Here is a 25,777-nt window from a genome sequence, read left to right as displayed (position 1 = left end):
AAGTCGCGCTGCACACTTACATTGTTCTGATGTAAAACCTGCAGCACTCTGTTGACATTATTTAAAGCATGTACCCTTGTGGAGCCACGTTCCTTTGGCTAGAAAACAAAACACGGGATCAAATAAGTCAGCCTCAACATTGCCAACAAACATGGACATTGAGACGTACAGAGAACAGCTCAACACGGGGCCCCTCTGTGCCAGGAGCTCCGCCTGGCTTCTCAGGCCACCGTGGAGGCTGGTGGTGACAGAATGCAAGTTACCCCACTTACATCTTGACATAGTAGTTCACTCCCTTGCCTCAACACTGGCGTTCAAAAACTCCCAAACTTATGTCTGACCCTACCCCCAAAGATGATGACTTAATGAATCTGGGATGTAGTATGGGTTTAGAATTTCTAAAACATTCCCCTAGTGATTCTAATGTGCAGACCACTTTGGGAACCAATGCTCCAGGGAGAAAGCCTTCTTTTATCAAAACTGGGCCCAGGGCGCCTGGGTGTCTCAATCAGTTAAGCATCTGACTTTGGCTCAGGTCATGATCTCAAGGTTCATGGGTTCGAGCCCTGCATCAGGCTCTGTGCTGACAGCTCAGAGCCTGGAGCCTGCTTCGGATTCTGTGTCTCCCTCTTTCTCTGCCCCTCCCTTGCTCACACTCTGTCTCTCTTAAAAATAAATAAACATTAAAAACAATTTTTAACTGGGCTGGACACAGAAAGACTGAGAAGTCATGTCACCTTCATAGTGCACCAGTCAGTGTGCACAGAGCAGGGAGGATTCTGAGGCACTATCCCAGGTTCCAGGTAGCATTACAAGGCCCCCCTGGGAAGGCAGGAATTGCCACCTGGAGAAAGGTGATCTGGGAGGCACTTTCTGCCTCACTGGCCAGGGAATCTCATCTGAGAGAGGGATCAGCCTCTGCAACAGGTACCTTACCCACCATCTGGAAGGCAAAAGGCAGAGTATATAACACCCCACACTTTGGCAAGAAAGGAATTCATCTTCAGGAGTGCATTTCTCTATACCTTTTATTACCTCTAGTGTTAAAGTTTGTACCCATAAAATGCATACTCTTCATTAGCACTGTTATTTCTGTGTGGGTATAAAGTACCTTACGACGTAAAATAATAGAGTTGGGTTTGATGAAGAAATGACGATAATACTGGAAAACCGAATAAAAATAAATGCATAGCGTTTAACAACTTTTTTTTAATGTTTACTTATTTTTGAGACAGAGAGCACACGTGCAAGCAGGGGAGGAGCAAAGAGAGAGAGGGACAGAGGATCCGAAGTAGGCTCTGCGCTGACAGCAGCGAGCCAGACGTGGGGATCAAACTCATGAACCATGAGATCATGACCTGAGCCCAAGTCTAATGCTTAACTGACTGAGTCACCCAGGTGCCCCAGCTCTTAGCTTTTTAAGATATTTATTAAATAACATTTAAGTGTGTTTTCTACTATTCAAAACATTATGCCCTCTTAACATAGCCATCCCTCCTTGTAATTCTGTCCTGGGCTGAGAGTAATAAATATAATAAATAATTTTATCTTTGATAAAAATAGAGCCCTCAATAAAGCCTAAATATTACTCTATCAAAGATTCATTAAAACACATTTCTAAAAATGTTCCTATTTTGGGCCTTTACGCTGTAAGTACCCATAAAGGGTCTTCAAGTATCAGTAATGATGAGAGACACTTAGCCTGGTTCTCAAAGATGACCCCTCTTACCAGTGATGTTCCTGTGAGGCCTTCCAGAAGATCCAGGAGCTTCCTTCCATCTTTGAGGTCTGTGAACATATCATTGATGGGTGGTTTTCCACTCTGTAAAAGAAAAAGTAAATTATCAGTTTCTTCAGTAGCAGAAATCATATACATCTGTGGCAAATAAATGCATGGTTTCATTTTTTCCAATTAAAAGTCTGAATGGGCAGCAGACTTTTCAGCTTTGCCTTGTATAGAAAGAAATACAAATACAGAAAACTCTGAAATCCATAACAAATGCTTTAAGATGAACAATATAAATTGCATTATTTCTTACAAAGGGAGCAAATAAAGCTATGGCCAAAGTCCAGATGCCTTGTCTATGGTATATGTTCCCGAGAAGGAATGCTACAGAGAATCACTGAAAATATAAATGGGCATACAGCACCTGTGTGCAGAGGCCAAAAAAGTGTGCAGATTCTCCCGTTCCATCACCTCACGTTACATTCACGGTTTGATGCTGTCTTGCAGCATTTCCACTACAGAAGCACGTCATTTTGTCAACAATGTTTGCTCTCCGGTGCTAGACCTATACTTCTAGCTGTAATTTCTGAACAATTAAGACATTTCGGGCTGTGTATCTAAGTCCAGTACCAGTCCAGTATCTCGAACAACAAAGCTTATAGAATTCCCAAACTCTCAACACTGATTGATGAATAGCATCAACTTCCACCGACCAACATACCCTAGTGTCTGATGCCAGAAAATCCCACCATTGACAGGCAGATCCTTGCCTGTGTGTGTGTGTATGTGTGTGTGTGTGTGTGTGTGTGTGATAGGATGGTTGTAAACAATAGGAGGATTCCTACACAGAAAATCAGGAAGCCTGGGTTTTAATTCCAGTTGGACCGTTAACGAACTGATGAACCTAAGCCCACTCTTAACCTTCCTCTAAATCACAGGCTAAAAATCAAATAAATACTATTATGTGAAAATGACCAGACAACTACAAAGCACAATGTAATCAAAGTTATGTTGTACTGGGGCGCCTGGGTGGCTCAGTTGGTTAAGCGTCCAACTTCAGCTCAGTCATGATCTCATGGTTCGTGGGTTCAGGCCCCACGTCGGGCTCTGTGCTGACCTCTCAGAGCCTGGAGCCTGTTTCAGATTCTGTGTCTCCCTCTCTCTCTACCCCTCACCTGTTCATGCTCTGTCTCTCTCTGTCTCAAAAATAAATAAACATTAAAAAAATTTTTTAAATAATAATACAGCTATTGTATAACCAATAACTATTTTATCTTCTTCACTTTTCCCTTAAAAATATATACATAAAGTCATATGAAGCACAATTTTACTCTGAGCCTAAAATGGAGGAGGGGAGGGAGGGAGCCATTCCGAAGTTTCCTAAAATTTAGGATTTTCCATTTTTCCTCCCCTCCTGATTTTTTACATTTTTAATTAAGTATAAAGTATTGTCAACTAATGATGACTAACTTGGCTTTTCTAATAGGTCCCATACTCGAAATGAGGGGAAGTATGGTAAAGTTTTCACTACAGAATCAGTTAAAAAATAAACTATGGCATATTTGTGTGTGAAACAAAGCTGCTTTTCTAGTCCCAGCTGCCCTTCCGGTGAGAGCGATAGTGTCAGGGACCCGCTGATCATCTCCATCAGTCACAATAACTGATATACACCATGTGGGAGTTATGGCCCAAGGGACCAGAGGCGATACTGCAGGAGGCAGAGCAAGGGAGAGCTCCTTGCACATTTCGACTTCCCACCTGCTATCAGTAAAAGCAAAAGGGAGAAGGGGCCCTCATCATCTGCTACCTCTTTCTTACCTTCCTCCTCTCTGAACCAGCAAAAGTACACTTCAGAGAACTAGCCACCAAACAAACAGATGCTCTTTCAGGGATAGATGCGTAACTCTGATCTTACAGCAAGACACAGGAATATAGGTGAAACTCATGGGAGTAACAAAGAGGGATTATCTAGGATAAAAAAAAAATCTTAAAAACTACCGATAGTTTTCAGCACACAGATCTTTTACATCTTTGGTCAGGTTTATTCCTAGGTATTTTATGGTTCTTGATGCAAGAACCATATGGTTCTTGTAAATGGAATTGATTTCTTGATTTCTCTTTCTGTTGTTTCATTATTAGTGCCTAGGAATTTATCCAAAGGATACAGGAGTGCTGATGCATAGGGGCACTTGTACCCCAATGTTTATAGCAGCACTTTCAACAATAGCCAAATTATGGAAAGAGCCTAAATGTCCATCAATTGATGAATGGATACAGAAGATGTGGTTTATACATACAATGGAATACTATTTGGCAATGAGAAAGAATGAAATCCTGCCATTTGTAGCAACGTGGATGGAACTGGAGGGTATTATGCTAAGTGAAATAGGTCAGTCAGAGAAAGACTTATGTTTTCACTCATATGTGGAACTTGAGAAACTTAACAGAAGACCATGGGGGAAGGGAAGGGGAAAAAAATAGTTACAAACAGAGAGGGAGGGAGGCAAACCATAAGAGACTCTTAAATACAGAGAACAAACTGAGGGTTGATGGGGAGCGGGGTGAGGGAGAGGGAAAAATTGCTGATGGGCATTGAGGAGAGCACTTGTTGGGATGAACACTGGGTGTTATATGTAAGCGATGAATCACAGGAACCTACCCCCAAAACCAAGAGCATCTGTATACACTGTATGTTAGCCAACTTGACAATACATTGTATTTTTTAAAACTTACTGATAACAAGTGCAGTGAAGTAAGGTCTTCTCAAATCCACTATCCATTTTCAAATAAATGAATAAAATAACATAAACCAGCATAATATAAATATAAATATATGACAAATAATTATGAATGTCCATCCATCGATGACCTCACTGACAAAAAGCCTTTTACTTAGCCTTTCCACATCTATTTGCTCATCTGTTAAAAACTAAGATGACAGATGTTCAATAAATGGTTGATACTATCATTCATATTAGAAACATCACTTCAGTGTTTCTACTGTCATAAAAGTGCCATAAAGTTTCAACAATATCTAAATGGATGAATAAAACAAATAATTCATTTCCAGGCAGGAATGTAAAAGCAGATTCTGAACCTGAGTACACATTAGTATCAATTCATAAAGATCTTCTAGTATGATGGCCTGTAAGGTTACATCCCATTCCAAAATAATGAACAAGATATACAAGAGCACGCCACACTGTGCTGTAGGTATGTACCATGAGACAAGCCATAATTCACCAGAAAACTCCCTAGATTCTTCCCTAAGCCCCACTGTTGCTCAATAGCAAAGTAGAAAGCCTAAGAAGTAGCATTAATTTTTCTAGATGAGACACTCCTTTCCTCTCTCACTTGTCTAGTTCATTCATTTCCTGAGCAACAAACCTTGAGAAAACCTCCCTGTGGAGCATTGTTTTGAAACACACATGACGGAGACACAGCCCTATCTTTCTGGAAGTCAGTCATTCATACAGTAGAACCAATGCCTTCACTTTCTTTAAGAACAAAAACAAACAAAACCCTACAGGAACAGTAACTCAAATTCTTCATTCTATTTCCCAATTTCAGATGAATATTGATGGCGATCGGGAAGAAATACGGTTTTTGCGGTGTCTCTTTCTCCAGTACTCTCCCACCCCAGCCCAGTAATGGCATTATCAGTGTATATACCCATTGGGTGTCCTCAGAAGGACTACACCTGTAAGATGGCCAAAGAGGGGGAAATACAGCCTATGAATCTCCTCATTGGACAAAGAGTAAAGAAAGGTACCTAGGCTCATACAAATCCAAAACTGTGGTTCAAAACTTACACAGAAAGCACACACCCACACTCACCATACACATGGGCAGTCACCACAAAATACTACACAGTCATGACAAATACAACTTAGGAGTGTCTCATAACACTCCTAATGGAACAATGGAAAGAACAAGCCTATGCCAAAGAGCAAGTTCCACTTACACCCTATACATATGTGATTCAATACTTTGTGCCCTATGAGCAGGGGCCAGAAAATTTCTATTGTAAAGGCCCAGAGAGTACCTAGTTTAGGCAATGCTGGCCAGGTGGTCTCTACCAAAACTACTCAATCCTGTTGTAATATGAAGGCATCCCAGACAATACAGAAACAAATGAGCCAATCATAATGTATCTCCCAATAAAACGTTATTTGTAGACTCTGAAATTTGAATCTCATATAATGTCCACGTGTTGTGAAATATTCTTTACGTTTTGCTACCACCTAAAAAATGCAAAAACCATTCTTAGCTTGTGGGCCATACAAAAACAGACACTGGAAATATGAAATGTTCTTAGACATAGCTATAGCAACCACTTAGATACATTCTAAGAGATTTATAGAGATTTAGATGTGTTATTTACATGTATTAGTTATTTCCTGATAATAGTATTTTAAAGCAGGAAAACTGAAACAGGGGTGACGTGACAGGTGAGAGGCAGAACCTGGATCTAATACTACAAAATCTGGTTCCAAATCCACAAGTCTTTGCCAAACTGCTACCAAAATTACGAGGGCACCAGACTTTGACATTTATGGAAGGAAATATTTCATTGATGGGGGCAGAATAGCGGGAGTTGTATTTAATGACTTCCCAAAGAGAGCAACAAAATATATACCATATTTAAATGAACTCCAAATGAAGATGATTTTTTCCCAAGCACACAACTTTAAAGCATATCTGTGCCTTCCTATCACAGGCTCTCAATATGGGGTCCACCCTGGGAAACTGTTTGGAAATGTCAGAAGTCATCATTGAATAAAATTAAAAACTGATTCATCCTGACAGTCAACCTCTTATTTAGATTTTTAATTCTTTGCAAAGACAGATTTGCAGAGACTTCCCTGACAGAAAGAATACAGCTTAATAACTCAATCAGACAAATATTTGGTGAATACGTTCTTTGTGCTTGGCCCTGCAGAAATGCCAAGTTCAGGCCACTCTCCCCATTCACCAGAGAGGGTTCTTATAGTTTTCCAATAAACACAAAACAGTACAAATGCACAATCTTGAACTTGGGGGGCAGATAAGCCACGGGTCACATTTAGTTTTAAATACTGAAAAGGCAACATGAGTGCAGAGGGTGACGATGTCATAGGTGACCAGTTCTGGCCAGCCCCTCCTTCAACCCTTTCGCCTTATACTTCTGTGCATTTTCCGGATGCCAGCTCTAACCCTGCCATTGTGACAAGAGGGACCAGTATTAATATCAGCAGTTGGGACACAGACCTTCTGGATTTAAAAGTGTCAGAGGATACAAGCAAACTGTCATCACAACGCATGAGGACAAGCCCGGGTCTGTGGGAGAACAGTGGCTATGAATACTGACAGACACTTGTGATGGTACAACGGCATGAAGCAAACCTGATGGGCTCCTTCACACCCAGAGAATCAGCCCAAAGGCTGAAGGCAACAGCTAGAGCTCATTTCCAGCCACCAGTGGCCATGGAGGAATCCCAGCCCATTGTTGGCAGGACTTTGGGCTTTTCAAAAGAAACTGGAAATCTGAGTTTATCTGTGTAATCTCCTGCTATTTTTAGTCTCCTAAAACATGGTGCAGATAAACAAATTGTGTCCACAGGCATACCAAGTCATAGGGCGACTGAGTAGCAACCTCTGCATAGGGATAGCCGCGTGCATGTGAGAAGTTTAGTCAACAGTGAGTCCTCTGAAGGAGTGATCAAGTCTGTGGAAAGGAACCACATGCGAATTCACACACACACACACACACACACACACACACACACACACACACCACCATCCAAAGACTAGGGAACATGACTGAATACAAAACACCAGCAGACATTATTCTGGCTCAAACCAAAACACGAAGAAGTAATTTCAGATTCTACTTTTTCCACTCACTCCCCACTTCACCTACTTCCAAACACACGCTCTAAAACCACCTCTCCCTGTCATCACAGCTCCCACTCTGGTTCGTGCCTCTAGGACAAGGCTAACTGATCCCTCTGCCTCTGCATTAGAGCCAAAATAACTCTAACTACAGGCAAAGGGCTCCATTATAGGCAAAGACAATCCAGACTCCAAGTAAAAGATCCTCTGTGATTGGGTCCCCACCTTCTCTCTAAGCTGACACTGGCTTACTCTCCCCCTTCTTCAGTACTCCCAAAACAGTTATTTCCATCATAAAGGTCAAGTTTTTCACCAATAGTAGGAGTGGCAATGGGAAGAAAGATCTGCCAAATATTGAATAAGAAAGTAAACCTTAGAAAGTGTAGTTTGGAGTTCTTAGGAGAACAAAGTGCTAATTCTTTATACCGATAGCAAACCAACCAGAGGTAGAATTGGGACTGGGATTTTCCATTTAGAAGGCTGATCAGTGCCTCCTCCCTGGGGTTGCCAGGCTGACACTGACCACCCAAACACCCACGGCTGACAAATGCAGGCCTTGTCTTCAAGGCCTTCAGAACCGACATGTTAACAAAACCAGGACCAACGCAGCATGCTGAGCACATTAGCAGGAACTCATGAGCTGCCAAATTTGTACCAAGTAACAGATACAGTACACAGACAGAACCTGTCCTATGACTGCCCTAATCTCATTATAAATAATCAAGTTACAACTGAGTATAATAAGGAGATGAGCGAAAACATAAGTTTTTAAATGCTTTCACAACTAACATATCTGATACGGTATCTTACAAACAATAAATTTGAGCCCTTTGACACTGTTTGCCTATTCTTTGATTTATTTATGCTCCCTATTTTCAAATCGGGATTTGAGGCAGCCTATGCAATTCAGTTACTATCTCCACTGGGTACTGCATGTGTGTGCATGCACGTGTGCACCATACACATGGACGCACACACACACACACACACATACACATCTACAGCATATATACCACAATGTCCTTGCATTCTTCTCTGATTAATCTCAGGTGAATCTGATGTCCCCAACCTCTGATAACATACTGCAAGCTTTAGCATCTCTCTCTTTTATTTTTTTTTTTATTGTTTTAGGTTTTTGATTGTTTGGGGCAAGGGGTTGATTATTTTCAAAATTCAATAAGAAATAAGCAATTTTTCTTTTAACATTTTTTTAAATTTTTTACATTTATGTTTGAAGGAGAGAGAGAGAGCATGAGCGCACAAGCCAGGGAGGGGCAGAACAAGAGGGAGACACAGAATCTAAAGCAGGCTCTGGGCTCTGAGCTGTCAGCACAGAGCCCGACATGGGGCTCAAACTCATGAACCATGAGATCATGTCCTGAGCCAAAGTCAGACGCCTAACCGACTGAGCCACCCAGGTGCCCCTCTTTTAATATTTTTAAAACCAGACTCTTTCACTTAAGAATCGCAAATCTCAGCACTGATACAAACATAGCACCCTATTGGCTCTTGTAATTCTTCATTTTCTTTTTTTTTAATATTTATTTATTTATTCTGGGAGAGAGCACAAGCAGTGGAGGGGCAGAGAGGGGGGCAGAGGATCTAAAGCAGGTTTTGCACTGATGCTGCCAGCAGTGAGCCAGATGTGGAGGCTTGAACTCACGAACCGCAAGATCATGACCTGAGCCAAAGTAGGACGCTCAAGCAACTGAGCCACCCAGGTGCCCCCAATAATTCTTCATTTTCTTAAAAGTCAGTAAGTACATCAGTGAGCAGCCCCAAGAGCAATGCCATTTTGGCTAATTATGTTTACATATAAATATACTTTTTAAAGCATTTTATAACAAAAACATTATAGTTTTTCTCTTGGAAATTAAAAGCAGTGGAATTAAAAGCAGTTATAGAACCACTGGGTGGCTCAGTCAGTTGAGTGACAAACTTCGGCTCAGGTGGTGATCTCATGGTTCGTGGGTTGGGGGCCCGCGTTGGAGTCTACTCTGGCAGTGCAGAGCCTGCTTGGGATTCTCTCTCTCTACCTCTCTCTCTGCCCTTCCCCCGTTTGCACTTTCTCTTTCTCTCAAAATAAATGAAACTTTAAAAAGAAATAAAGGAGTTGAAGAATATTTTCTTTGGATTTCTTCTATCACCTAATTTTTGTGCCATTATGATTATTGTATTATTATTACTGCATAAATTAAATAATAGACCAAAACAAAGAATGGGATCTCTACGCAAGATTAAGCAACATGATAAATATAGGTTCATCGCAATTTTAAAGTTATAGCTTCACCAATGAAATGAAGACCATATGATGGTCAATATCAACTTTTCGATTCCACCCCACAGGGAAAGAATGAAAGCACGATTGCTTTGGACTGAAAAGAGTAACAACAAAATGAGTGCAGTGAAATGCCTAATGAGGTCTTTAAACAGCTTGCAAAAGAAAACCAGCCAGACATTCTATGGTCACTTAAAGAATCAGTGAACACATGGCACTTGGCCATTCTTTTGAAGAATTCAAGGTGGTCAGCACAAGTTCTTAAGAACTGAAAAAGATTCCATTTAGAAGCTTGCTTGGAAGGAGGGAGGGAGGGGAAGAAAGGAAGAAGAGTGAGGGACTGGAGAAACATGGCTCAGGTAATCACACAAGAGACAATTAACTGCAGAGCATTGCTTTATGTAGTGTTCACATAGGAATCAAAGCAATAAATGTGTGTTTGCCTTAAAAACTACAAAATACTATAAAACACAAGCTAACCCACATAATATCTTTCAGAGAATCAGAAGTCACACAGCATGTAACAGAATTTTTACCTTGATCTTGGGTAAGCAAGCAAACTGAGGGAGCTGATAAACCGGGATGATAGGGAACCACACGTGAGGCTCACACAGCTGGCAGCCAGGTGCAGGGCCAAGTGCATACTCCATGGACAAACAACCAGGTGAGGTCTGCGGGCTGAATAAACCCACTCCACGTGCATACCAGGCAAGGTCTGTAACAATACAGTTCATTCCAGATATGCACAACCGGCAAAGCAGGGGAAATGTTTGCAGAATGCAGTTCCTCAAAAGACAGGGTACCATGGGACGAGAGCAAGGCATTAGTTACGGTATTGATAGTGATAATATAAAGGTAAATGAAATGACATGTCCTTTGTGTAATCAAGGAGAGGCAGCTGACCTGCCCTTTCCATCCCCTTAGGGTGTCTCCCTAAAAACACAACCGGACCAACTTTTTAGTAAGGAATTAGATAAACCCCCATCTCCAGTTTTCCAATGCAAGATAACAATGACCTCAAAGTAATCAAGTCTCTTAGGAGGCAGACAGAGGCCCAGACAAGTTGCATCCATTTTTCTCTCCAGGAGGTAAGTGTTCATCATTCCTTCTTCAACTTTACTACATAATGTGTGAAATTCTGTCCAGACCTTCCAATTTTTCACCAACTGCCTACATTCACCAAATCTGATAGAAATACCCGAAAATAAATTCTGTGTGCTCTGTATTCTATATCGAATAGAGGTCTTTTTGTTGGCAGGATTTTTTTTTTAATTTCCCCAACAGATGGTAAAAGCAAAACTAACAGCATCAACTACCCCCACCCAACCCAATCTGCCTCCACTCATAGTTGGCAGGTGGCTACGTGTAGCAATTGGACCTAAAGGCTTCCTAAGGCTAGGGACAGCTGAAAATAGGTCCAGTGTCTCCTAGCTGTTTAACAGGAAGAGCTTCTTTCCCCAAAAACCACCATCTCTTCAACAATCCTCTCCTGAGAGCTCTCCAGCCTACACTGGCCCAGGCCTACCACCCCTGCACCAATCAGAGCCCATCTCTGAAGGTGGGGATGGTGGGGTCACACAGGATGAGTGGAAAAGCACAAGGTATGTGGCTCTGCTCCCCCCTTTCCAGGTAATGGGTGAAAAGAAATTTTCCTGATCCAATCCATCTCAAAACTGAGCATCAGTTACAGACTCAGCAAATATTATCAAATTTGCTTAACACTTACAAACGTTAATAGGCTCAGTCCAAATCATTTATTAAGTACTCAATATGTACAAAACATAAAACACAGCCTACTAAACAACTTTTACTTTAACCACAGTAACCAGGTGAAAATCATGTTGCAAGTATAATGTTTAGAACCAAAACAAACAAAAGGTATCAAATTGAATGAAAGCAAACAACAACAAAACCAAACTTATGTAACGTAGCCAAAACATGGCTTGGGACTGTTTAGGAATACAGAGTGCGTTTTATTGTTTGCTTTTTAAAGGTATTGGTGAGTAAATACAAATCAAAACTTCCTAAGGAACAGTTGAATGGTTATGGCACCTAAAACAATTAGTTGACTTGCCATACTCATGGTCAGGAAAATAAATCAACAGTGAACTCAGGGCCTAACTTGCAAAGCTCAGATCTCTACTGTAGGTGCACCGATACAGCACACAGGAAGCCTGTACTATCTCCCTCACAAGACTGAAAAGAGGACCCAACTTCTGCAGACTGCTTTTATTGCCCCATCTTCTACAAAGCTCCCTACACATCTTTTCCCACTCTCATTTTTGTGACCGTCAACTTCCAACATGAAAACAGTAGAAAGCAATGGGACGCTAAAAGCAAAGTCCAACTTTCTCCAAAAGGAACACATTTGAATAGCTCTCCATGTTGAAATCGACAAAAAACCAAAAAACCCTTCAGAGACTTCCTCCTTTATCCTCCATCAATTTAAATTTCAAGTTTGGAATTTTGTGACGTATATGAAAACTTTGCACCTCTTTGTCTTCGAAAAGGGAAAGGCAGAAATCTGCCCAAACTGAAGTTCAGCATTTTTAAGCCTGCATATTCTCTGCCTAACCTTTATTTGCTAAACCACGTTTGAGAATCACCTCACCAAACTGATAAAAGAGCTTCTGCAATTTGTACGTCTCAGCTCTGCCAGATGAGCAGCTCTGAAAGTCAGCCAAAGAAAATGCAGGCTGGGCGGCAGGAAAAAGTTCCCAGCGGTGAAGCAATGAGGCCATCGCTGCCTTCCCAGGGAGACCGGGCCCCCTTACAAACCAGAGGCTTTTAAAATTAGAAGGAACAAAACACTCAAGCTTTACCCACCAGACAATGGAATAAAATGGGTTTAATGAGCCAATGCTTTTTTTCCATTTCTGTTCTAAAATATATGTGTAGCACAGACCAGGGGTACCACAAGTTAGGATTACCTGAGAGGGTCTTAATTTAGCATTCCTAAGTAACTGCACTCTCCTATAATGTTTCACAATAATGCCTCAATATTTCTGTGCAATATGAGGCAAGTAATTATGATCAAGTGTGTTTTATAGCTAAAGGAATAAAAACCAAGTGACCTGGAAAAATTGGCTAATAATTTGCCTGAGGTCATAAATAAATGAGCAGCACATCCAGGAATAAGTGTTAAATTTCCTAACTCTTAGCTCCTTTAGATAATCATTTTCTTGTGAGCCCTTCATAACTTTTTCAAATCCAACAACCATAAGTTATTCTATGCTATGTGACTTCGCAGGATTCCCAAACTCCAAAGCAGATCTCTGTAACATATTAACAAGGATTTTCAGCAAAAAGAATATATATTTATAGTGAATGCTGTCTTAGCTATCATATTTCTTTATATAGTGAAAAAAAATCACAGGATGGTTTTAGATCCATATTACGCAATATTCTCAAGCTCTTTACCAAATCCCTTATCAAGGAATGAATTGAGCTGATTTTAGGTTTTAAATCTCATTTTTCATCACCAAATTTAATAGGAGGATTCTATTTGAAGAATCCTATGCAGCAAATGTGAGAATCATATGTATAAATCCAAATGGTGATTTAACAATCTTTCCAGCACAACTCCAAACAACAGGTAAATAAGGAAATTGCATAGCTAGGTTTGTTTGTCTATTTTTGTGAGTAAATGCAGCAAAATGTATTCATATCCATGAAATAACACAATTTATGCTATTTTGCACTCAATTCTATACTCCTACTTCTTTCCAATATAACCACCTCCAACTGGTTTATGGATATAAAGCATTGGGCATTTTAGTATGTTTCTGCCATTGTTATTCACTAATCTATTAAGTCTATAAACGCTCACTGGGTGCTTTTTAAATGCCAGAAGTGGTGCCAGTGAACAAAACAGGCAATCCCTGCACCCACAGAGCAAACCACTATCTCAGAGAGGAGAAGCAAATATTCTCAGATGTAACTATTTAAAATACAATTATGATAAGCGCATCAAAGGATAATGCTTTAAGAGTACGGAGCATATCTACCCTAGTCTGGAAGCTCCGAAAAGGTGTCCCTTGGGAAATGACATTTAAGCTCAGGCAAGAAATAAGAGGAGTTGGCCAGGAAATAATGAAGGAAGGAGCCAGGGTAGAGGCCATGAGAAGGCTCATCGCAATGGCCAGAGCATAAAGAGGAAGCCAGAGTCAAGCGAAATGCAATCAGGAGTAAATTGGAAGGCTCAATCATTTAGGGTCTTACACGCCAAGTAAGAACAATGGACAGCCACTGAAAGATTTAGTTGAAGAGAAAAGGGCATTCAGGCTTACACTTGAAGATCACTCCTGCTACTCTGTAGAAAGTAGAAGGAAGGGAATGGATAAGGCGAAGCCTGGCAAGGTAGAACCAGCTGGCAGATTATGACAACATGTTCAGGGATAATTTTCAAAAAACCGTAAAATCATGACTCTCATGCACGTGTAATATCAACACGTGTCAAAGGCTTCAACTCATTAATTAACGAGAGAACCAGTATGGTGCTATAACCAGTTCAAAGGAGAATTCAAAAGACCGCATGTTGTTTACATGCAATAAAGGAAAGTGGAAATAAATTTGCAATAGATGCAAAAACATGTCTATTCAAGGGACAGTAATCAATTGCATTCCACCTACTTTGCATTTTTATGGATAAGAATCATTTGTATTATTATCTGTTTTCTACAACTCTCAGAGTTGCAGAGTAGCTCAAAGATAAGGGAAGGCAATGAGCCAGATGTCTGAGCTGACAGGACTCCTACTAATCTTTCAACCCATCTTAAAGTCTTTCACGTTTTTTCCTAACTCAGATAATAGTGAGTTGGCAAAAAGTGGTGTCAAAAAGATGGAGGGAGGGGCTCCTGGGTGGCTCAGTCAGTTGAGCATCCGACTTCGGCTCAGGTCATGATCTCACAGCTTGTGGGTTCGAGGCCCGCGTCGGGCTCTGTGCTGACAGCTCAGATTCTGGAGCCTGCTTCGGATTCTCTCTCTCTCTCTCTCTCTCTCTGTCTCTCTCTGTCTCTCTCTCTGCCCCTCCCCTGCTCATGCTCTGTCTCTCTCACTCTCAAGAATAAATAAATGTTTAAAAAAATTTTTAAAAAAAAGATGGAGGGAAATAGACATTTTGAATATATGTAGGTAGTGGAATCAACAAGAGTTGGTGTTTGATTGAGATGGGCTGGGGAGAGGACCATGAGGGAAATATCCAGGGATAGAATTCAAAATAAATTCCTAAACGGCAGATGATGCTGTCAAGTGTCTGTTTGCATTTTTCAACACAAGGGCTCTACTGCTCTGGAAAGAGACCCGTGCTGCAGGGAAGCAGCAGACTCAATCAATAATTCTATTTTAAACTTCACAATATACCAAAGGACATGGATAAGAAATAAATGAAATCAAATTCATTCTCTTCAACAGGATTTTTTTTTTTCCTCATGCAAGCCTCTGGATTACCTAGTGACACAATGCCCAAATAACCACCTTCTCCCAGCACAGTGGAATTAAGCTGTATGGGGAGTCTTTGGAAATCTCCCAGCCTAGAAATTTGCTATTCCCTTTCCTGATCACCAGTGTGGAAGCAATCTGATTTATGGACTTAAGACAGCCAGAGGAAAGAAAAAATGTGGATGAAGTTCAATGCCACTGCCATGAACCCTCTGTCTTCTTATATCCAAATATTCACCATTCCTTTGGTAAGTGTGTTCTAGAACCATCAAATTTTCCTTCTACTTTGATTTTTTACTAGAAGTAATCTGAAAGGAAATGTTCCCAGGGTCAGCTCTCCTTTTGATACTTTTTCTCCAAACAAAATAAGTGTTTAGCTTCTCTGTCAGTTTACATAACTGAAACTGTTGAAATGTTAAAAATGTTAAAAATGATAATAATTACCTGGTCTCTTCACCATCCTGGCAATAATTACAACCTTCCTGGGGCAAATAATTTACATGGGGCTTAAAACCCTCACTTAATATTACAGAACAATATACACATTATAAATGTACAAATTTAAAGATCAAGTTCATTAAGTAAACAATTCTGGTAGTACTCGACTTTGTGTCATTTCAGGTCTTTTTAAAGATGTTAATGACCAGTGATAAACACTGAGCTATTTCTTGAGAAAATTCAGACACATGAGCCAAATGCTCAAAAGACACTGAGAACTGTCCAATGGAGAAAAAGTCAAGGGACAGTAACTGCAGTGAGGAAAGTTTTAAAGTTTAGAGAAGGAGTACTTCGGCCACACGGGGTACGAGGTACAGCTTCGGTGCCAGCCTTGCATCACTGATGGCTCTGGGCCTGGAGATTAAGCAGATCTACTGGGAGATGCTCCCATTCAACAGTCTGTCCCACACTGCCGAGGTGCTATCTTGCCTGAGCCAAATTCATGGCGATACCCATCAAGTTAAACATGTTCAATTCTTCTTTCTCAATTGTCACCTCTATTCTCCTACCCTCCACCTTTCCATGCCCTATTGCACTGTTTCTCTCCATTCTTGTAACTAGGGGCAAAAGTAATTTGCCCCGTTTCAAATGTCCCCCAAACACAGGTCTATCAAGACTACGATGCTTTCAAATGATCTTTAAAATCAGCTCTACGGTAATTCTTTCCCAATGACTACATTAAGCTGCTAAAAAGTAGGTCTGCTTAACTTGCTCCACCTAGAAATGACCATATCATCCTCAATAACAATCAGGGTAGATGATCTTACGTACCTGGCCACTCATAAAACCAGTGGAATGAAGTATCTCATATCCAGACTCTCTCAGTTGCTGTAACTATGTTACTCAGAACATGGTCACATGTAGATGGAGACTTCAAAAGTTTTGAATAATGCCAAATCCAAAGCACCCAGGATGTTACTTACTTACCTATGTCTCTAAACAGAACAAGTTAAAATTTCCCCCCAAATACCCGTGTCTGCTCTGGAATAATCCTACACATAAAACCACCAATTATGCAAGCACTTCTATATTCTTGATCCTTCTGTCAAAGTCAGTTTTCACAGCCCTTACGTTCTCAGAGGCAAAATAAAAACATCCCTCAACACAAACTTGCAAAACCAAAGAAAACACTTGCAATCAAATAATCACCCGTAATTATTGGGATGTGGAACAATTTTCAAACCCTGCTGCTACTGAAAGTAATCTAAAACATTCTCACCTCGCCTCAAAGAAATACCAATGTTTATGGTCCTGACCTCCGCAACCTTCTCAAAGAGAAAAGTTTGAAAATAATAACTCTTTTTTTTTTTTTTTTTTTTTTAATTTATTTTTGGGACAGAGAGAGACAGAGCATGAACGGGGGAGGGGCAGAGAGAGAAGGAGACACAGAGAAAATAATAACTCTTAATTAAAGTAACTTTTGGGGTGCCTGGGTGGCTCAGTCGGTTGAGCATCTGACTCTTTATTTCAGCTCAGGTCATGATCTCAGGATTGTGGAATTGAGCCCCGAGCTGGGCTCTGCAATGAGCGTGGAGCCTATTTGGGAGTCTTTCTCCTTCTGCCCCTGCCCCACAGGTATGCATTCTCTCTCTCCTCTCTCTCTCTCTCTCTCTCCCTCCCTCTTAAAAATAATAATAATAAAGTAGTTTTCTGACTATTTAAAAGACCATGATTACGTTTCTCCAAGAAACCTTTGTTACCCATCTTTCTATCATGCTGTCCTGAAAATTTTCCTCCCACTTCAAACTTAGAGGACCAAATTCCAATGGCAATAACCAATGGATAATTACAAGTTTGAAAACAGCACTGCCAATTTCTCTTTCAGTTTGCTTTGCCCCTAAAAGGAATATCGCTCAAAACACGGATTATGTTCCAAGCGGTTAGAAATGCTGAGAAAGAGTGGATCCCTGGGGAAAGAAGTGAAGAAGTTCACCAAAAAAAAAAAAAAAAAAAAAAAAAAAAAAAGCGGGGGCGGGGGGGACCACAATGCAGATAAACACTATTAGCCACATCCACAGGTATTAAAAATCCCTAAGCATTTCTGCACAGGGTAGAAAAGCTGCCCGAATAATAATTTGATTTTTACCAGGCAAAGTGAAATCATCTTCTATCTAGCAAAATGAACACAAAATTTGCCCAATGATATATTCATTTCCTAAATGTACCCAGGATTCACAGTATCAAAAGCAGCAAACTATTGGCATATATCTGGAGAGTGCCAGGTAAAAATAAAGAGCTGTTTATTACCATGAAGGTGTTTACACCATTAAATCTTAAACATATTGGAGAAGAGAATAAAGAAAGTATAAATAAAGAAAGTATAAATGTATCTGCATACTCAGAAGACTTCTAGAGTTAGGTCACATTTCATGGCAAAATTCACTGCACTTCCAACCAAACTCCATCAATCAGAAAGAGGCATTTGAATCACCATAAAGTGTTTGAAAGTCTCTGTTACCTTTGAAAATCGAGCATTAATCCATTTGGTGAAAGTTTTCTTCTGCACGTCATTGTGTTCATCTGTGGGAGGGAAAAGGAGAGAAGGGAAAAGAATGAAAGTTTGTACCTTTAGAGTACCAAATACAATCATCCCCATCAGGGAGAGTTTAAAATAGCAGTCCTATTAGTAGTTCATGAGGCACAAGGATCCACAGCTAAGAAAGATGATGGCTGACGGAGTTGGCTAATGCCTGCAGCAGAGGAAGGTTCAGGCACCTTCCCCAGGGAGCTGGCCCTCCCGTCCATCCCTAAGCCTGGGGATATCACCACCAACCATTACATCCACATGTGTGGGACAGAACCAGCACTTCACTTTCACCCTGTTATACGTAAGACTTTCTGTTGCATTTTCTCTAAGTATAATTTCAGCAAGATAAAGACATTAGCATGTCCCAAACACAAATCGAAGTTATCCACTAAAAACAAAGACACTCATGATCTTCTTCCTCTTCATACAAGGTCCTACACCCTCCAGAACAAAAACTAGTATAAGGTTACTTATTCCACAAGCTGTTTTCCTGTAGTAAGACTGACATGACAAGGTTTTAATGATCTTGATCTATAAATACAACCTCCGTGTTTTACAAGTAGAGAAATCAGAGCCGTGTTTTAGAAAATGATCAGCTTTGGTTTTGATTACAAATTCATCTTCCAAGCCAGAAGAAATAAAAATTGACCTTAAAAGCTACAGTATCTTGAACTTCTTGAAGATAAGCAGCGTGATTTACCAAGTACAAGGAAACCATTTGATACATGGGCTACAGAACACAATAGGCCTCCGTATCCCAGTCCACTTTGTGTGTGACCTTGGGTAAGTCATTACAATGCCTCCTCACCTCAGAGTTCTCACTTGTAAAATAGAGATAATAAATACCACCCAGCTTGCAAGGGCATTGTAAAGATTGGTGAATATGACTGGAGAATATTTAGCAAAGAGCTGGCATTGAGCTCTTTGTTATCGTTATTGCTATAATTATTACTACAGAATACATGTAAATATGGCAGATAAATATCCATTTTACCCTTTCGGTTACTCCTAATCATATACTCTTCAATTGCCCACCGCCCCCCCCCCCCCGCCCCGTTCTCTATCACAACCAGCAAGTCACTGTTGGCTTAAAGCCTACAGCACAGCACATTAACAATCTCTAACTGGTTCTGAAAGCTGCCTCAGGAGTATCTGAACAGCGTAGAAAGCTGCGGTTCTGCCTGTCTGTATAAATACACTGCCTGTCCCGGTTCCATCCATACTGCCAGGCTGCCTCCCAGATCATAACAGCAAAATAATAACACAGAGGCCCAAGTATGCTCTGCCCTCTGTCCATCAATTTCAAAGGGCTGCCTTCAACACAGACCTCCCCACTCATCCCTAACAGCGTCATTAGAAGTTCAGCCACTACTTCACCAAGTCTGTGATATCTCTGGTCCTTACCCTCTTCTGGAAGGAGAGTTTGCAATTAAAAGGTCATTCCTGAAATAAATACCGTAGCAGCAGCTCCAGGAACGACTGCACTTTTACACATCCATAAAGGTAACTGGAGACTGACTCTGAGACACAAAGGGAGCAACTGGATGAAAAACAAAACTGTTGTCTCAGAACCTTCTTGATGTTAATTGCACTGCGAGGTGGCCTTCCTTCCAGAAAGGACAATGCAGTCAGCATCAGACCTGATTTCAGGCTTTCTACCATCGATCAATGCCACATATAAGCCATTTATTAACCAAGAGGACTTGCTTACACACTCTGAATGCCCCCACCTTGCAATCACGCCCAAGAGGGACAGAACTGAGCTTATACGCAGAATATAAGGTAGCCACATACATCAACCTGCAGTGAGCACTAGACTAGCCCCGCCAAGAGGAATATAATGTTAAGTATCAGTGTTCAGAGCACTGAGAAAATCTAACTATTTATCCCATTAACCTTTGGATTTATTTTTGTAAATTTTAACATACCAATGATTCCACCAGGCTCTTAACAAAAATATATATAAAAGCCACAAATATTAAATTCTCCTAATTTCATTACATTTTACAACTTCAAATATTTTTGCCATAAAAATGGGGAAAATTCTAAGGGATTAATATTAATAAATACCGTTTTCCCTTATCCTCTTTCCTGAGCACTTAACCTTCTTATTTTCAAAACCATATTAAAATATTTAATACTTCGTAGGTTCCTCTACAGATATACACTGGACAAAGAAATGAGTGTCCACACCTTACCAAATGATAAGTAAGATTTTTCAACTTTATCACATAAAAAATGAAATCAAATTCTAAAAATAGACTCCTGCCATATGGAGATGTTTATAAAAATAAGTTGATGTTTCCATAATATATTTGATCTTTTGGTCAAATCAAAGTTTGAATATGAGTCTAAGTAACCAATATGAAATAAAGTATGAGGTTGTAAAGAAAAATTATCCAGCATCCAAACATTTCAAAAATACTCCCAAATTTATATAAACACTCATCTGTATTCATTTTCCTGATACAGTTAAAAAAGGGAAGGAAAAAGTTCATATATTAATAAGGCTTTTAGTTCACATTTCCCCTTTTTCAATCACACACACACACACACACACGTACACACACACACACACACCCTTATTTTCTACTAGAGAGGAATTCAGTAAAAGAACTAGAATTAGCCTGTAGCTTTTAAATTATGAGATTAAAATGTAACAAATTTGGAACACTTACTAGAGAACTGCCCTCTGCACCACAACAATTAAGGTGACAATCCCAGCCCAGGTCCTGCTCTGGGAGTTGAAAATATGCTAGCAAAGTGGTAGCAAGACAACTGAAGATCTCAGCCATGCATTTCTGATCGATCATTTTGGCCCTCCTAGAAATGTATACAAAACTTCCAAAGTCTCGAAGTTGTTCAGCTGTCCATTATCAAGCCAATCTGTCATTAAATTTCTCCAAAATAAAAACGTGCAAATGGACAACACAATCTTACATAGAACAGGATTATTTTATGTAAATAAGTTAGTATAATTTACACTCTAAATACATTCATTCCAGTTTCCAAACAAGCATTCTCTTTAGATTTGTATTCAAGAAAACCTTTAGTTTCTGAAAGTCTTTTGGAGCTTAGCAAATCTTATCCATTAATGACCTTTCTTCCCTTACAGGGACAAACACGGGACTGAATTAGGAGAAGAAAAATGTGTTAAATCCCTTAAGGCTGATTTTCCAAATTCTTCCTCTAAAATATTTTGCTCTTCTTAAAATGCTTTTGACATGCTCACACAGATCCAAGGGCCTTTGCTGCTGCCTAGCCTGGAATTTTATTTCTGTGATGGGTAAGAGAAGTGAAGCAAGAAACATCAACAAAACTGCCTGATAAATCTTCCAGGAAACTGGCTTGCAATATTTTTTTCACTTCACCAGCTCAAATGCGTATCAAAACTTCTTTCAGCAGAACGTAGGAACAAATCTCAATTTAAATCCTAAACTGGAAAGGTGGCGGAAAAATTAGGACTTGTTTCCCTTATGGAAACACACAAGTCCTAGGAACATGTATACCACCATTAAAATTCGACTACTATTAGAGAGAAAGCATTATCCCCCGGTACATCTTTCAAAGCAACTGAAGAGTGTCCAATTGGCTGGCAATAACGTGAGTTCCATAAAATGCAGCTATTGAGAAAAGAAGTCCCTAGACTTTAAGCCAAAAGAGAAATGTCTTCCTGGATGATTTAAAACTTGGATTGGCTTTATTAAAGCCTCTCATGAAATGCAACTCGCCCTAGAAAGCCAGTTTCTCATTAGCAGAAGAGATTATTTCGAAAGCAATGAAAGCATTTCAGACCACACTCCCACTTCTACTTTTTCTGGGTAGTGCATTTATTTAATCAAGCCCAAAGAAACCCACTACCAAGGCTCAGCGAGCTCTGTCGTTGTCTCACACCCACTTTATCGGCCTCTGGACACGATCGATTCACTTATTGAAACAATATGCATGACAACGGCACATGGAAATATGTAAATATTATGAATAATCTGACAAAGATTACAACTGTGTAAACACACAGAGACAAGAGGAGACAGACTGCTCTCAATCAGACTGTGTCGACTCCAAATTTGTTTCAAAATCTGATGCCCTCAGAAGGCCTGAAAAAAACCCTTAACATGTGCTTTTCAAAATTGTCAGAATTACCTAAGTATATTGAGAAGTTTAGATAATTAACATTTCACATGTTATCTTTGTAAATTTATCACATTTACACTTTGAAGTTATTAAAGCTTTTTAAAAACTGCATTTGAAACAGACTTTCGCTTCACTCTATAAAAAGCAAAAAATAAGTCGATGGCCTCTTTAGGAGATGTGGAGATGGGTGAAGTGAGAATAACGGGAAAACAACCCCACGTTTCACATAAGAAGCCTGTGATCCAGGGACAAAAGTTCAATGAATTGCCCAGCACCACCCACTTTGTAAGTGACAGTCACAAATGGAACCAGGTCCCACAAACTCCTGAGTCTGTGTTCAGTCAATGAACTTCAAGTATGCAGAAGTCAGAGTTTCATGGGGGGAAAAAAGACATTTAAAATATATCTTGGAGGACTGATGAAGTCTGGTTCATGCAAAGATGAAGGGCATTCTTGGGGCACCTGGGTGGCTCAGTTGGTTGAGCGTCCAACTTTGGCTCAGGTCGTGATCTCGCAGTCTGTGAGTTCAAGCCCCATGTCGTGCTCTGTGCTGACAGCTCAGAGCTTGGAGCCTGCTTCAGATTCTGTGTCTCCCTCTCTCTGCCCCTCCTCCACTCTGCTCATGCCTCTGTCTCTCCCTCTCTCTCAAAAGTAAATAAACATTGAAGAAGAAGAACAAGAAGAAGAACAACAACAACAAGAAGGGCATTCTAGACAGAATAAGAAAAGGCTCAGATTAAATACCTAGCAAAAAAGAGCATATTTAATTAAACATAATTGCATATCTATGAGAAAACACAGAGGGTTTTCACATACAACGTTAAAGGAGTAATTCTAAAATAATCCAAACATTAGAAAGTTTTCAGTCCTGAAAACTGTTTATACCCATAAAAAGATGAGTACAGAGTTAGAAATACATGCTCAAAAATGTTTTTTTAAGAAAATATAGATTCTTGGGGCACCTGACTGGCTCAGTTGGTTAAGCATCTGACTCTTGATTTCAGCTCAGGTCATGATCTCACGGTTCATGAGATCAAGCCCCACTTTGGGCTCCACACTGACAGCACAGAGCCTGTTTGGGATTCTCTCTCCTTTCTCTCTGACCCTCTCCCCTCCCCTCTAGATAAATAAACTTAAGAAAAAAAAGGAAATACAGATTCTTTGAAAAGCAACCTCTTTAAGCAAACACATGCTCTGCTAGCATGACCCATTCACTCTGCTCCCAAATTCATGGCAATTCTGGAAGCCTTTGATTCCCGAAAGTCCACAGCCCCACCCGCACTGTATTTAGGATTTCTGTCATTTTTAGCATTGGAGGAAAGTGTTTGTTTCAGCAGAGAAACCAACCTAACCCACCCAAACTACCTGTCTTACTATCACAGAATCAGAGCATTTAAGAGCAGGAAAGTACATAAGAAGAGCACCTGATCAAACCCCATCCTGAAACTAGACATGTTGGAAGCTTAGCCATGTCAGCACACACTTAGGTGGTACCAGAGATCAACTCAGAATTCATGCCCCTTTATCTTGCACTCCTGTTTGCAAAACTTTTTTAACATCTCTATTCAGATATAATTCACATACTGTGCAATTCATCCATGTAAAGTCTATAATTCAAAGGTTTTTGGTGTGTTGCATTAGTAAATTTTTTAAATTGTGGTGAGATACATACAAAATAAAGTTTGCCATTTTAACCATATTAAAGCATACAATCCAGTGACATTAATTACATTTACAGTGTTGTGTGACCATCACCACTACGTCCAAAACTTTTTCATCTGCCCAAATAGAAACTTTATAACCATTAAGCAATAATTCTCCCATTCACAGGGGCACCTGGCCGGCTGAGTTAGTAGAACATGTGACTCTTGATGTTGGGGTCATGGGTTCAAGCCCCACATTGCATGTGGAGCCTACTTTATAATAAATACAATACAATACAATTTATTAATAAATAAATAAATAAAGTTCAATAATCTTCCCATTCCCCCTCCTTCCTGGTAACCCCTAATCTTCTTTCTCTCTGAATGCATTTGCCTCTTGCAGATATTTCATATAAGCACAATCATACGGTATCTGTCCTTTTGTGTCTGGCTTATTTTACATAGCATAATGTTTTCAAGGATCATCCATGTTGTAGCATGTGTCAGAATCTCATCTCTTTTTATGGCTGAATAATATCCCCTTGTATGTATATGCCACACATATGCCATACTATGCCACATCCATTCATCTGTTGACAGACAATTGGGTTGTTTCTACCTTTTGGCTATCATGAGTAAAGCCACGATGAAAAGTGGCGTGCAAGTATCTGTCCAAGTCCCTGCTTTCTGTTCCCTTGGGTCCATACCTAGGATTGGAATTGCTGGGTCATGTGGTGATTCTATTTGGTGACTCTACGTTTAGATTTTTGAGACACTGTCTTCTAGGGAACCGTTTTCCATAGCAGCTGCACCATTTTACACTCCGATCAGCAATGCACAGAGATTTCATTTTCTCTACATCCACACTAACATTTATTTTCCTTTTTTTTAATTAGAGCCATCCTCGTAGGTGTGAAGTGGTATGTCATGGTTTGGTTTGCATTTCTCTAATGACTAATGAGGCTGATCAGAAGACTGCATTTTGAAAATGCAAAAACTACCACGCAAAAACCCACAAACTCGGAGATATCCTGAAGACTTTCTGAAGTAGCCCGAGTTCAACAGCATGCTTACTCCAAAGTCACTGGAGTACAGAGATAGCACTTTTGCATTTCATCCCCAAACTACTGCAAAACGATTAATCTATTCTCCAAAGATTGTATTTTCAAAATTAGATATAACCAATAATTCCTGAGCATCTTCTAATTTTAGATTATTTACCTCTTACCTACTTTCTACGTGATGAATTCAAGTTTGTTAAATACAGGAGGAAATGTCTTCCTACTTTCACTTTCTAGAGCTGCTAAAGTCAACCCAAAGACTGTCTGTAAGATTTACAGGCATCCAGAATGGTTTGAAACTCTCTCTCTGGAAATACCTTTTGGCAAAACTCTTCACATCTTAGATATATGTGTTGCAAATGCAACAAAATAAGCACTCAATTTATGGGGGCAGAAATTGTAAGGTTCAAATACAAACACTTCACTTTGGACTTTCATCCCAGCAGTGAAGGAGTTTTATTAAAATCACTTGAAATGTCATAGTACAAGGAGAGGTTATTTAGGAAGAGCTGAGTGAGTCATAATGATGATGAGTCACTGTCATGAAAAGTCAATAGAAAACTAATTCTTTTAGTAATTTTAGTGATTAAAAAGCTA

General features: G+C 40.0%; 1 protein-coding gene across 8 annotated transcripts in view; it reads right to left on the bottom strand.

Moving 5' to 3' along the window:
- UTRN (utrophin) overlaps positions 1-25,777 on the bottom strand; it is a 569,571-nt gene that overhangs the window by 389,660 nt on the left and 154,134 nt on the right. For all 8 annotated transcript variants that reach the window (XM_078447413.2, XM_060614425.3, XM_078447414.2 and 5 more), the window contains 3 exons: positions 18,274-18,335; positions 1,730-1,822; positions 21-98 (listed from right to left, as the gene is read on the bottom strand). In XM_078447413.2, the coding sequence (XP_078303539.1) occupies positions 21-98; positions 1,730-1,822; positions 18,274-18,335 (233 nt within the window). The remainder of the gene's footprint in view (positions 1-20; positions 99-1,729; positions 1,823-18,273; positions 18,336-25,777) is intronic.

Source organism: Panthera onca, chromosome B2, assembly GCF_046562875.1.
Source record: "Panthera onca isolate mPanOnc1 chromosome B2, mPanOnc1 haplotype 2, whole genome shotgun sequence".
NCBI lineage: Eukaryota > Metazoa > Chordata > Mammalia > Carnivora > Felidae > Panthera > Panthera onca.
This window is presented reverse-complemented; position numbering and strand designations above follow the sequence as displayed.